General features: G+C 41.9%; 1 protein-coding gene across 1 annotated transcript; it reads left to right on the plus strand.

The window, feature by feature from the left end:
* The first annotated feature begins 1,405 nt into the window (after positions 1–1,405).
* Positions 1,406–13,155, plus strand: adi1 (acireductone dioxygenase 1). Its single transcript, XM_087133595.1, has 4 exons — positions 1,406–1,631; positions 5,615–5,734; positions 6,312–6,491; positions 10,894–13,155. The coding sequence occupies exons 1-4, from the start codon at positions 1,512–1,514 to the stop codon at positions 11,005–11,007; spliced, it is 534 nt and encodes a 177-aa protein (XP_086989721.1). The 5' UTR covers positions 1,406–1,511; the 3' UTR covers positions 11,008–13,155.
* Positions 13,156–15,398: the final 2,243 nt, after the last annotated feature.

The raw sequence follows: 15,398 nt of genomic DNA on the forward strand, positions 1-15,398 counted from the left end.
CTTCTGAGTAACTCTTTGCAGTCATTTTGTGCATCTATTTTGTAAGAATCGGTCCTACTTTTATCGCATAGTGTCCATTTTTCTAAAGCAGCCAAAACCTACTCTTTTCAAGTCCTCGCGCACACGTTGCTAGGATACGCTGGCAAGCGCGTGGCCCCAAACTTCAAATGGCCATAGCCACGTCTTCAATTGAACTGAAAATGCACTGATTCGTTGATTATTTGTGTTGATTGTGACTGTCTTTACATGCATGCAGATTTTACTTAAAATCACGTATGGGATGGCTGAGTTCGGGGGGGGGCGAATCCACTCCCTACCTGTAAGCGGTCCCCCATATATACTTCCAACCTTTTAGGGTTAAGAGTGAAGTAATGTTCGTACGAATTCCTCTTAAAAATTAAAAACAAAAAAGGATGAGTTTAAAAGTCGTCAGGGGTGAATCTATTCCCATGCCCTTTCCCGCTCATACACTGAATACGCCACTAAACCTTATCTAAAAGAGGAAAGGGGGTTCAAGTTCCTGGAGGGTACATAGCACCGTCGGTAAACTACGAACTGATCATGAACGTCATGATGATGCACTTGCTCATCCCTCGGTAAACTATCGAGGAAAACGGCAAAAAGAAGGGGGGGTCAGGAACAAGAACAAAGGAGAACACAAAGGGAAAAAATAGCTTTTATTTTTCAAGCTATTGTGCTTTTCATTTCATCTCATTTCATTTATTTCATATAAAACATATACTATACTATATACAATACTTTTATTCCCTTTAATCTATTTTTGTCATAACTTTCGCATTTTATTACTATTTATTGTTATATTTGATATTTTTCTTGGGGACGCAAGTGCCCTCTCCCCCCCCCTTTGCGACGCAAATTTAGCAATGTGTTACTATGCCAACTCAGTCTCGATTTTAAACTTTCTGTCTGTCACGAGTAAGTCGCCCCTTTTGTTAGGAGAAACAAAAAGGCTGACTCCTAAGCAATATGTAAGCCTACGTAGCTTGTTGCATTGCGTCAAAGACTTGATATCCAAGTAATGGATCCGTTCCGTCATGGCCGCCCAAAATAATATGGCGCCTCGTCTTCTTCGTTTTGAGTCTGCTACCCGGTCGGGCCAGCCCATGTCAGCGAGCGGCCTAACTTTCGAAGACTCGCGAAGCCGATCCGTTTTGGCGGCAGTTTTTTTACCGCCTGGCCCGCAGCACACCACCCCGCTATCCGAGTCACCCCCCCCCCAGGACATCATCCGGCATTCCAACACACAGATCTGCGCCACTCTCCCAGTTGATCACTATTTCGCCCGAGCAAATTACTAATCTGCCCGGGCGAAATAGCAGGCCCATTTTTTTTTCTTCAGTCATGTCCTATATACGCTTCCGTATATTTGCCAACGCACAGCCAGCTGATAAGATAAAGCTAGAAGGCTTACGTTTGTGTTACACGCCAGTCGCCGTGAGCCTAAGCTACCACTCTTTTCCGGCTAAATCACATCCTCAAGTATATACAGAATGGTTCGCGCCTGGCACATGAATGATTCTGCTGAAGACCAGCGGGAATCGCATCACTTGGATCCGCCACAGTTTGTCGATCTCGACTACCTGAAAACTCTCGGTGTTCTTCATTGGAAGGTAGGTCGGTGTTTTTCATTGGAAGGTAGGTCGGTGTTTTTCATTGGAAGGTAGGTCTATCCTAGCCCCACTAGTGTGGCACGGACTCTCACTCCCGATCCATCCTTAGCCACACATCCGTATGCGCAATTTCGTGTCGACGTATTGAACATTTTTGGCGCACCAACTTATAATCGTGGGCGCAATTTTTTTTGCACACTAACATGATTCTTGACCTTTCCGTTTTCTAAATACCATTTATTGAATGATTTCACTCACGTTATTCAGGTATTTTGCAGTCTTTTTTCCTTCATCCATTCAATCTAACAGGCCCACTCTCACAGTCGCCATCTTTAAAATAAGGTCGTTGAGCATTACGTCACTTGACCCCTCATCGTCTCAACGGCTGTTCCATGTCAAGACATCTAAACTGCTGCGAAAGTTTTGGAAGAGTCCATTGGTACGTGTAGTATCTTATCGCTCAGTCCGTTTATTACAAAAGAAATTGCGCCCAAGATTATAAGTTGGTGCGCCAAAACTGTTCATTTCGCCAACACGAAATTGCGCATACGGATGTGTGGCTAAGGATGGATCGGGATTGAGAGTCCGTGCCACACTAGTGGGGCTAGGTCTATCCATGGAGGTGGCCTATCCATTACCTCCGACGCCATTCCTTTCACGCATGCCCCCGGCCCCCTCACTTAGACTAGTTTGTGCGCATGCGTACTGAATCCCACTATAGCCAGAAGCAAAGATCGTATAGCGCCGAAGGCTCAAGATGGATAACTCTGCCCAAAAGATGTAATGGCCATGGGCGCAGGTAATAGTAATGCTTGGGCGCAGGCTCACCAGGTACACGTGCCTGCCGGGGCGCCTGTGGGGTGCACTGAACCAATTCAAGCTCCATTGAAAATAGTGTAAACTCAACCAAGTTTGGAGCCCCATGGCAGGCAATTGAAGTCCCTGAGGCCTCTCAAACAAAAAACAATGTGTTGTTTGGTCCTTCAGATTTCATTTGATTTTCAATTTTTAGTAGGTTAACCAATGAATTTTTCAATTATCCGCCCAAAACAAACTCACCCTCAAAAAAGTGAATGTTGCCAAGCCCTCCCAGGGGCCATTTTTCAAATGACATCCCGCACCTTCCTGGGGCTCTTCTGACTAATTTTCAATCCCATTTTTGTCTGCTTTGCCCCCAGATGGGTGCCCCTGAATCTCCAGAGATAATTCTGGGCCAAACTGACACAATCCCACCACTTCTTGGCCCAAACAGACCCCTCTTTTCGAAACAATCTCTGGGGGTACATTTTGTGCCCCTCGGCCTGGCAGAGAATTTTCCTTGAATTGGGACACTGCACCCCTGTGCACATTAATGTGCATTGCGCACGTGTATCGCTTGCTCACATGGCGCCCATGCGATTACAACGTTTTACGTGTATTCACCTTAAAGTTCGCCATCTATAGCGCCGCCCAGGCTCAGAAAAAGTTGTTTGCCCCTCATTTCCATACCGATTAGTATTTATAAATCCCTGGGATGCGTTCCCACTTTAAACTCACACAGTCACGGGGGCGGACTGTTCCGTTGAATCCATTACATTTTTCAGGTTTGCAGAGCCCGGAGTCCGTCCTGAAGGTATATTAATGCTTCAGAGGTTGTCCCATAGCCTCTACAGATCTTACAAACCACCAAACCCACCAAAAGTACATCACAGTACCATGGGGGGCCGTTTTCCCAGGCTATCCGGATTTGAAGGGGAGGCCCCTCGCCAAGTGCCAGCCAAGCCATACCACCACCACAAACCCCCCCCAACAAAAATAACACTTCAGAGACAGCCGACAGAGGCCTCTGACAAGTGTCAGACAGCTGTCACTGATAAAGAACAATCCAATGCCTGCCCCAGGCACCGTTTTGTTAACAACCCATTAGATTGTGCACAAGGGACCACTTAGCACACAGTTGCCTGGAGGCTGGCTCAAGGCCGTCTGGCTTTTTTGCATTTTTTTCTGGCTAGGGGAGGCCCTGGCTGTAAGATGACTAAACCAGGCTTTTCAGCATGTTCAGGGGTAGGATATGATAAGTAGTCGTGGAATTTGGACTTAAAAAAATATATCTATATGTTAATTAGCTCCAATGGACTCGCCAGGAGAGGCCGCCCTCTCTACCGCGGGTTTTAAACACTCAAAAGTCTTTTTTGCTAACTTTCATACAATAAAAATCCATTTTCTGCCAAAGTTTTGCCCGTCTTTCTTACGTACCTTGAAAGTAACAGAGTCAAACATTGGAAGTGAAGCCAACATTCTAGAGGGGATTTTTTCAGTTTTGCCGAGTTTTCCCTGACATTTCACTACAAAGAATTAGCAAATTGATCTGTGGTGTGATCACCCGTAGAAAATGGGGTTCGTACGCCGCACTTCCACGAACGACCTACACCTATGAGTGGGCCTACAGTACGGGGAAAGAGCGTGGGATGTAAACAAATTATGCTTGGACTGCATTTTTTTTGCAAGCCACAGCGATTTGATTACCGCCAGGACTGTTGTTGAATTTTGTGAAATGAGTGGAAGAGCAAGATAACGGTACAAAAAGTCTTCCAACTAAGGATCGGCATGGCCATGCGAAGGCCAGCTGCTTGCGACATGTACGTGCATGTACAGTGTACACTTATTATATTGCACATATCGCTACGTGTACGTGTGCGCACCAACCCTGATGGTACAACGTAATTATCAGTGACGTGTGAATATGCTCGCACGGTTCAAGAATTGCAACGAATTATGATACAAAATAAGCAAAAAATAAATCTGCAAAATCTGTTCTATTGATCTGTCTAGCACCACACAACTCGTGAAGTAAAACCCATAACTCTTAGGCCTGTTTTTGACTCAATAGAATGCACTCATACTGAACGACTGTGCATGTTGTTACATGTACGTTAGGCCTACTTTACGCACACTATCCACATGTCATGTACTGTACGTGTACATTGTACACGTGGCCATGCATGGGGACCGTGGAGGAACTTACCCTGATTTTTTCGCATTGGGCAAAAGCTTCTCGTGGATGTGGCCGTTTAGAGACCTTCTTCGGACTCTTTCCTTTTTTTGAAGATGGAAATAGGGTAGGCACTGCATCCATCTTCAGCATATTTTTTAATGTCATGCCGAACGAAGAACCTGGCAGTGCAGCAAGCTTATGCCTCTTTCTACGTCACACCCCACGCGAAGATTAATGTTAATGAGGGTTGAGTTTTGTGGACTGTGGGCCTGACCGACCTTTTTTAAAATCAAGTATTGCCTTCCTATCTCGGAAAGAAATCAACAACTCACACAAAGTATCACTCTTTGTATCATAATTTATTGTTCGACACCAGAAAAGAACCACTAAAATTCCTATTACCCTGCTCCTTTAATGAATTTTTGAAAAGAAGCAGCTTATATGTACTGTATGCATGTAATTCACTGCATGGTGTTTCTATGCTAACAAGATTTGAAGGGAAATGTTATTTTGCTTGGAGTGATTGCCATCGTAAGGGAAGAGGGCACAGTTGAACAAGAGGCAAACTGAAGGTTTGCCTTAAGGTTTCACGAGCTTTGGCAGGGTTTCTAGAGGCACATCTGGGTAAACCCTCAGGTACATGTCCACACATGTATGCCGTTGTTGAATGTTACATTCCTCCTAATGAATTTCATTCACAAGATTGCCAAGTCTGTTGAATCAAATATATAAATTTATTGAACACACTGCAACGGCCTATTTTGCTATAATTATCAGCACATGTATGGTGTAACCTCATTTTGAAAAAAGTGTTTTTCATTTGGACAATAAAATTGAGATGACTGGTATCCATTTTTTTAAACTACCCACCAAAACACAAGAATGGTAACCTACATGTATATTTTGCCCTCAATTCCCACGCATATTTAGTTTTAAAGAAATTTTTTAAAAAGATCTACTTTTGATTCAAGATGGCTGACTTGAAGAACCAGGTTGACTTTCATTATAGGTGGATGCAGATAATCTGAAAGAGGAAGGACTGCTGGATAAAATCAAGAAGGAACGTGGTTACACCTACGAAGATGTCATCGCGATCTCCCGAGACACCCTTCCAAATTACGATGAAAAGGTTGGTATTGCTCCCGGGTAAACATGGTTGAGGGGAGAGTGCAAACTCAAACATGCATTGATGTTTCCCTCGGGGTTTGACTAAGTGTAACAGAGTCTCAAGGGTCACCTCGGGGTTAAACCTAAAGTGCCTGCTTGAATAATTTTTCATTCTGCTGTAACCAGACAGTTTTTCTTTCCAAAGTGTGCTCTGCAGTCCAAGAAGGCTTTCATGTGCTTTTAGAAATCAGTATTTTTGGCAAGTCTGTCTCCATGGGCGTCACTAGTAAAGGGCATTGCTCTCTTTTGGGAGGGGTGGGGAGAAGAAGCACATTATAAGGGCAGGAGAGTGACACCGTCAACATTTGAGGTGCAACTTTGGAGGCATTTTGATTGCAAAACTGGCAAAGTCTAGTGCCTTCACAAGGCCAGTCATAAGTAACAAGTAACACTGAAAAAAGAATGCTGATGTCAAAGCTCATTTGAATAGCTTCTGAGTTCTGACTTGGCTTAAGACTGGATGATTCATGATGGGCTTGTAATGGACCTGTGTACTGTGGATCACTGCTAATAGCTAAGTGGTTCTTCTTTTCCCGTAGCTGAAGATATTCTTCAAAGAGCACTTGCACTCAGATGAGGAGATTCGCCTGGCGCTGGATGGCAGTGGGTACTTTGATGTGCGAAACAAGGAAGACAAGTGGGTACGCATCCAGCTGGAGAAGGGGGATTTGATCACACTGCCTGCCGGCATCTATCATCGATTCACCCTGGATATGAAGGTATTGTGACCAGCAACTGTTCCTTTCCAGTCAATTTTTAAATGTGACGTTACCCTCCTAACCTTTGTCAATCCTCCAAAACCCCCTGAGTGGTTTTAGGGGTTTTAGAGGCTTCATGACCAAAACGTGTCACTAATCAGGAAAGATGTGTTGTGTTGAGGTCTTGGGTGAGACCCTCTGTGCTCTGTGTACAGGCAAGCATAAATTCATGCCTAGATGGTCATGTGTAATAACTCACACAGTTCCAGGATACCGTTTGGGCTGCCCCAGAATAATGACAGGAATTACTGGAGGGATTTGGAAGATTGAGGCGGTGTCTAGATTTTACATACCAGCAGTGTAGCAGTTTTAGGATTATGAAGGACTAAGGATACATGCTAGGCAGAAGCAAGGGCAGATTCGGGGACAGTAGAAATCTTCCCCTCCCCACCCCAAAATTGTGTTTGAAATATAATGAGAGAAAAGTGATTTGTTGGGGGTCCACTCGCTGTCTCTTTCTACGTGTACCAGAGTGTTCAAAAAGCCATAAAATGTAGCCTTCCTTCATACAGTCCACAAAAGTTACCTGGAAAAACTTCAGCTATTTTTCCCTCACAGTCACAGATTGAAAATGTACATGTACCGGTACATACATGGACCCATCAAGTGTTCTGTCAGCCTTGTTCCTAGACTTGAAATCAAGTCAGTAATTGGCTGGGTGTAATCCACTTTCGTCGCGATGCGTATGCGGTGCGGTTCGAAATGCAGTTTAAAAATATGCAGGAACGGCCAGAGCAACCTCGCTCCCCCGATTTTCGTGTTCGGCAGTGCTTCAATTACCGACTTGAACAATCTGCATGCCCTTTTGTGCACAACATACGTATATGGAGCTTGCTACCAAAATTGGACAGAGCACTCTGATTGGCTAAGAATCCTGATTATATGAATATTTCTTCGAGGGGCGGTTTGATTGGTCAGTTGAACGTTTATTCTAAAAAGATGATTTACCATCTAACTGACTAACGACTTGATTTCAAGTCTCCCCTGTTCCTATCAAACCATCTGTAGTCAGAGATGTATCCTTTACATGTGTTTGATCTGAACTCTCGTTGGTTGACCATGGCATAGGATGAAGTCAGGTTCTGTAAACACACTGTGTCTCCATTGGGGGTCCTGGTGTGATTAAGAAGTCCAATGTGAGAGCCACACACACTTGGGCAGTGTGGTTTTTGATTGGTCAATGCTGTTGACATTAGTGGTATGGTACCATACTTTCCCTTCTTCTCTGGTGCCATTAATATCATTTGGTCTGAACTTTAATACATTTGTAAAAGGCGGCAAGAAAAGGACAAAGCCACTGTCAGAATTGAAGTTGAGCTTGGAGAATGAGTCTTAAAGTGGTTACACATGCAAAGCTGTGTGAGTCACTGTTAAAATTGCACGTCTTAAGGAAATAGATGTTGCTGCCAGCCAGTGGCCTCCTTCGGGACCGTGACCATATAGATCCAGTATGGAAAGGATACACTACTAGCCCCTACTGTGGCTATTAGAGACATTTTAAGTGGTTGTTTCCTTATCAGAAATTAGACCAAAAAAGTGCTTGGACAAAATGTCATAACACAATTAATGTTGCTCTGCCATTACCAGCTTTTGATCTGCCACATTATATAAAAGGTAGAGTTGTAACGTGCTTTGTCAGGGGCCGAAATTCACTTTTTTTTTCTGGTCCTACCTACCGCACACACAGCCGCACTAAAAACCGCACACGCAGCCGCCTTGAGCAATCCTTGTTGGGGTACAGGCTGCAACGATTTTTTTTTTGGCCCGATCGGGCAGGCCATGTCATAAATTTGCTTGCTCGAATTGGATCAACACTTGCCAGAGATTTCTCAGAATCCATGATTATTATGGTTATTTAACTAAGGCCTAAGTACTTCATACATGCAGTCTTTTATTAGGCCCCCAAAATAGTTGTGCTATGCATGCCTTCAAAAATTGGGTTGGTAGTTCGGAGCATTTTTTTTTGTTTTGGGGCAGTTTTGTGCTGATTGAATAGCATTAGTGGGGACGACAGCCTCCAAAAGTATCTCAAGAAGTGATGAACACCTGTCTTAATCTATGTAAAAATTTCTACATACAGCAATTCACAAGAAAATTACGAACAATTCACACAATTACGAAGGCAATCATGACGGCAAACTGGCCAATAACGTCCGATATTGTGGGGTAAGCGTGCCTGATGCATGATCTAGACCAGCGGGGGCTAAACCTTGTGCCATGAACAGAACAACCTCAAATTTCACCCACGAACACAGAAAATACAGACATAAATAAGAGACCGAGTTCTGTGAATTAACTTACAGAAAACCTCTTGCAACATAACATTGCTGTCTTTCCGGCCTGCAGCCTTTTGCATTTGTGACGTGTACGGCTGATGAAGAGTATTTATGTACAGTACATTCAGAACATGTACAGTACAGAGTGGTACTGGTTGGTACTTTTCCATCACGCATTCTTTTGCATGGGTGCGGCGTGGCGGGAACCAGAGCAGTCACTGTGACAGCGAAACAAGAATGTTGACAATGCGCCAAGAATCACATGTATGGGGCAATTTTACATACGTACATGTGCATCCTTGGTGCTGGGGGACATGGGCCGATGATGAGCGATCAGCCATGAATAATGCCTTCAGTGTAATTAACGTAATTCTAACACAAAACTAATAATAAATAGGACGCCATAATCCCATATATTGCGTTGATATTTTAAGACCTGTTAGGCGCCAAGTCAAAATAGAAATGGTTCATGAATTGGGAAACGATAGATAAATGATAAGCTCCTTACCCGCTTCAGAGTAAAGCGGGCAACGATAGGGAGTCACTAGCTAAATGGCTTGTGGTTTGATGAACACCACTCCTGGGTGATGTTTTGTAACAATAGACAGCTTTAAGGATTACACTCCATTGTGGCTGGTGGTTGAGTCATGAGCTGTTTATCAACAGCTGGGACCACAGCCCATTGATGGGTTCGGGATGGGTTTGTACTACCGTTTACATAATACATGGATATGGATTTTTTTCCTTCAGTTTGCCACGCTACCCTTACCAACATTAGTCGACTTTTCTTATTTTCGTCTTAGATTGATTTTGAAGTCCTGTGATTGTTGCATCTATAATGTTCTCCATTTAGTTTATTGTCTATTCCAATCATTGACAAATCTGTGATGTGGAAATCACTGCCTGACAGTGCTAGATTTTGGGAAAGAAAACTACAGATTTTAATTCAGTGACACGAGACTTAGTGATGCACATAGGCCTGTTGACTCTGATGGAGTTAGTCTTTTGTTAAGAGATTCCCCTTCTGAATAAGCTGTGCTAAGCCTGTGGATGAACTGGCCCAATTTACACAACAAAGCCGATGCACAATAACCATTCATGGTAAGCTGGGCGTCAGGGCTTTTGTACCAAGGTGGGGGAAATGGTGGTATGCATCAAAGAGGTTGCTGCATAGCCAACTCCTTTTCAGGAAACGCTCTCTTGCAATCATTGCCCACTTGCAGTTGAATCAGGCAATGGTTTGAAAGGGATTAAGGGCAATCATTGCCTGCTTGGTCAACCGTTTCTATATTTTGACTTGGTGCCTTACTGATACCGGTACATTGGTCGGACAGTTTGTCCAAGCATCTTCGATTTATTCGGACAAACACAATAAGTGCTCGGAAAATGTCCGATGTCCGACCGAAATTTCATGCTCTGCTTGTAACCAGTGATCATTTTTAACGGAACAATAACCCAAATCAATTCATATCTGGGAATGGCAAAGTTATCTTGGGGTTTCAAAGGTGTTTGAAAGCATTTTTTTCAGTGATCTCAGATATCAGTTTTCATCCAGAGGGTGTTAAAACCAAGAGAATATAGTTCACAAGTAAATCAAACGATTGGGCTAGCAAAGCATTGGCAAATGTGTTGGTTCAAGGGGGCATTGTTTGCAAAATGGCATGGCAGGGTCTGTGATACCTGCTGGTGAGGGAGGCTCCATTGTTACGCTCAAGATAAAATCCTGGCCAACATCCAGGCAGTGTACAGTTCCATTGTGTGAAAAAGCATGTGGGCTGTGGCTTTTTTGCAATGCTTGGGAATGGCTTTTATTGTTTAGTGCAAAAAACGCAACAGGTTTTTTCTGGGTTTATTGTGCAAGTCAAACTACAAACAATAGACTCCAGGACGGATGGGTGTTTGATCAAGCCCCAGACCAGTCTCCAAGTCCGGTAGCTGGTCCTGTATGAAAGGGGTTTTTGCTACCAGACTAGTTTACCGGGGAGCCCTTTCCTTACCGGATCTAAATGGTCACCGTACCTTAGTTGTGCCTGGGATTTCAGCCAGAGCCAAGTAATTTGAACACAGCTTGATTTCGTTCCATGCAGAATTACATAAAAGCCATGCGTTTGTTTGTTGGTGAACCAGTGTGGACTCCTATCAACCGACCAGCTGACGACCACCCAAAGCGTGTTGAGTATGTTCAGCAGTTTGTCCATTGAAAGCTGACATTGCTGAAGGTCTCTGGATCGACAGTGTTTAACCTTCAAGTGACCTAGAATCTATCTTCCAACCTTTCTAACATAAAAAGCCATATATACATGTACCTCATGCTGACCAGTTCTAACAAGTGTGTATTCATATTCTTCTCTTTTTTTCTTGATTTACCAGTAAGTAAAATGAAGAAAAACAACAGAATTTCAGTATGCATTAATAATCTACATGTATTTCCACATGAATGAGAGGGTACTTTGTAACGTAGCAGTGAGAGTGAGTGAGGGTCATTTATACAGGGGTAATTCCAGAAAGAAGGGCTCCAAAAGTGTGGCATTTTTGTCTCCCAGTTACATCTGACCTTTATTTGACATGGAAATATCACCGGAATTGATTTCAAACTATTACTATTTGTCTTTTAGGTAATTTGCATTAATGCATCACGCATTAATGCGACACTCTTGGAAATTAGAAAATGTGTTCTGAACTTACAAAATCATATGTCAGATGTGACAGGGACATAAAAAAAAATGGCCCCCGATTTCTGGAATTACCCACAGGCCTCTCTCAAATGACATCTCTTCCCACAGATTGTCACGTGCATCAGCATTTTTACTTCAATTTTCGTGAGGTGCATCGGCTGCGCCATATTTCGATCCTAACTGGATCAGTTTCAAACATTTTGCGCACTGCGCACACATACACCTGTTGGAATATTCCTACCAAAATGGCATCCCTTGAGATCTACCAGTATTTCACTGCTTCATATGTAGTATTAATGCATTTCATTATGAGAATCAAAACAGGCATACCAGGGAAGGGCAGAGTTGCCTGGATCCTAGACCCTCTGCCATATTTTTGACTTCAAAAGGGAGGGACCGGAACCCGGCTGTCAGTTACATGTAGGATTGTTTCACTGGTTCCTGTATGCTGTCGTGTATAAACACTGGTACATTAGGTATGGCTGCATACCAGGGGAGTGTTCTTGATTGATGAGAGGAATCTACATGTATGTGTACTGCCAAGGGATTTATGATACATTTTATAATTTACCATATTTTGCATGATATATTTATGAGAATGGCTTTCAATATTTACACTATTCCTTTATTCTCATGCATTTGAAAGCATTTAATGAATGGAGAGTTTGGGTAATAATGGGGGTTAAATTAACATTGTGGCCTTGGAACTTCATGTACGGATAGGTGTACTGTATTTTTGTTTCAATAAAACGCAACCAAAAAAAAAACGAATTAAGAGCAAAAGATTGTATTTCTTCATATGGTGAATTTTCCAAGTTAAGTAGTAGTTTATGATGAAATGTGATATTTATGTGTTTCTGGGAGGCTGCTTTTGAGTGTCTTGCATGCACATTGTACTTTAAAAAGTGTTGGATAGGCCAAGAATAAAAAAAAAGCTTCTGGTGCCCAGGCTCTCCCCATTCCTTTTCCTCTGGCTGCTGTTGCCTCGTTTCATTGTAAGGTTTTCTTTTTTGGCTCAAATTTGCAGCGTACATGTACATGTATTTCAGGTTTTGTTTCTGGCAAAATATGTACATGTAGCTAAATATAATGTGTTATGCTTACAGGTCAGAAACTCCTTCAGGATTCAGCAGAAGCTGAAAAGAGTCGCCAAACCCACCCACCATCTTGAAAGAATCCTCATCTTAAAAGAAGAGGGGCCTCTCCCTCCCCTTGAAAAATATATTTACTTATTTATTTAAATTAATTAGAAAGATTGATATAAGGTTGTGGATATTATTTGGCAAATTATTCATGCTTATTCATTTACTGTAGTATTTTTGTGTAGCCTGGAGTGCATAACTTGCACAACTAGCATAAATAATAAAATCAAAGCATATATAAGGTGCAAAGTATCTTACAGCAAAATTGAGTATCTTTGAGGATCTGTAATTCACATTTATAAACTGCCTTCATTCCTTTATTTTCTTACACCTGTAATCAAGGGATGGTAGCTGAAATTAATATGCTTTCTGTGTCAAAAACATACATGTATGTTTTGAAGCTCCTTGTGGTGCATGTTTTTTGTTCAAGCATTTGACCTCTTGTGGTAACTCATATACCGTAATTATGGGGAAGTGATTTTTTCCCCCTTTAGTTTTGGTTTCAAATAAAATACCATTGCTTATTACGACATTTTTTGCTGGTAACCTGTTTATTGTTTCCGGTGAGTACAATATAAAGAAATTTTCAAAATACTTTAGACAAAGCCATTCATATTGGTTGGGAGCCTGTCACGTGCCTGGTCTTAAAATGGTCGATAAAGCACTGGCTGGCTGATAAAGACACTTTCAGTTGTCAAATGAAGTTTGGTCTCCTATGAAATTTGGTCCCCTCCTTGTGTTGGTTGAACATTCGTCATCTTCACAACTCCAGACTCTGGTGCCATTTTTTAAAAACTAACTTTGTGTTGATTTTGAAATGCGATTTGACATTGGAAAACACTTAAAGAAGCTTCTGCCTGTATATTTAACCATGTTTTCAAGGTTGTTTCTCTGATAATTAGAATTTCTAATCCACATCCAGGCATTTGAGTGATTAAGAAAAGATATACTTTTAAAATGTTCTCCTTGTGAGAAAAATTGATAGCATTTTGTATGACAAACCGATATTATGGGTTTTCAACATGAACTTTTTTCAATCCCCACCCCTTAATTGGCAACACTTGACAGAATGTAAGTTTAAGACTTCACACAAGGGAGTACTAAATCTGCCCACTGATTTAGGGTATTAGCAGCAGGCCAGTGGAGTAGCTAGGCTCTTTGTGGGTTGGGACAAGAGTTCTTGGAGGAATCCCCACCACCAATTCCCCCAGTGTGCCCCTGCTACAGATGAATATGAATCTTGATACAAGAGGAGTGTATGCGCATTGAATGTTTTTCCAAACAGAATATTTATACTCCCGACTGCTTTTAAGAGTCTGTTGGCCTCGGTTGGGCACCACCGTTTTTCCAAACAGAATATTTATACTCCCGACCGCTTTTAAGAGTCTGTTGGCCTCGGTTGGGCACCACCATGCTCATGCCAGAGGTCATGGGTTCAAATCCTGATGGAGAGCATTTTTACTTCCTTTTAACTTAAACTTTACGTGTTATGAACAAAGCAAAAGGTTATTTAATCTACAGCCATGTTAAACTCAAACTTGTTGCAAGTTTTCCCACCCTATAGAACCTGGGACTGTCTACTATAAGGACAACACCGCTACGGCACTTTGTGTCCGTAACAGAAACCGCTTGACATATTTTTCAAAAAGACTCCCAGGGAGATTGAAAATAATAATCCCATCTGGATTTGAACCCGGGCCCTCTGGAACCAAAGTTGCACTCTGCTTACCAGTGCACTGGCATGTCTTCTTTTGCCACACAATTTATATATATTGTTTTGGACAAAGTACATATAATTGAGTAAAAATGCAACCTTTTGCCCCTGACGTGAGGCGGAGTCAATTCAAATAATTCATTATTTGAATATTGGACTTTCAATTTGATTGAATATCCGACTGGCAGATTTTTGATGAACAAACCATATACAAAATTGGTTGCGATAACACAAACACTTGTACATTATAATCACTATAACAGCTTCTCCCGGCAAAGCGGTATCTTGACCACGATTTAGCAAAATTTAAGAGACGAACAATACTTCTTGCCCAGTTGAAAATTCCTATTTCTTTCGAATTGTTTAATGAATAACTTACTTTTTTAATTGTAAGATTTCTGTGGCTTTTCATATGAATCTGCTTGAAACAAGTCTCCATTGTGCAATTTTTCTCATTTCAAACAAAATTCTCCCTTCCTTTTGGCATGATATTCAAATTTGGAAAATAATCTTTGAATATTTGATAAGCAATTGAATATTCGGCACTGCCCTAACCTGACTCAAACTCCTATTTATTTTACCAGTGCACTCAGCTTAAGAACTGAAAGTTTTGATTTGGTGCCGAAATGAAAAGCCTCTTTCACTGAAGTCTTTCACTCATATAAACTCTCGTACTGGTTCCCTTCCACACATTGCTAATGGTGCAGTCGAGAACCAGTGCCCAAGTCATTTTTGTACCATACTTTTTACTTCTTCAAAACATGTCAACGCTCTTACCAAAGACAGTCATCTCAAAGTTCCCTTTTGCAAAGTGTACTTAGAAACCTGTTCAAATTCAAGGCACAATATCCAAGAGTACATCTGAACTCTTATTTTAAATGTGTGAATAGGATTTTTTTTGTACCATGAAAGATACGGTTGGTTTCACCACCAATTGATGTCACCTTTCCACATTCATTTGGGATTACTGTAATAGACAGACTTTGGGAAATTTCATGGGCAATTTTTACAACAAAGAGATTCACACTAACATCAACAAATCATTTCTTACTCTCAGAGCA

The sequence above is a fragment of the Acanthaster planci genome, linkage group LG02 (genome assembly GCF_054643075.1).
Source record: "Acanthaster planci isolate LZ-2023a linkage group LG02, COTS_SCS, whole genome shotgun sequence".
Lineage (NCBI taxonomy): Eukaryota > Metazoa > Echinodermata > Asteroidea > Valvatida > Acanthasteridae > Acanthaster > Acanthaster planci.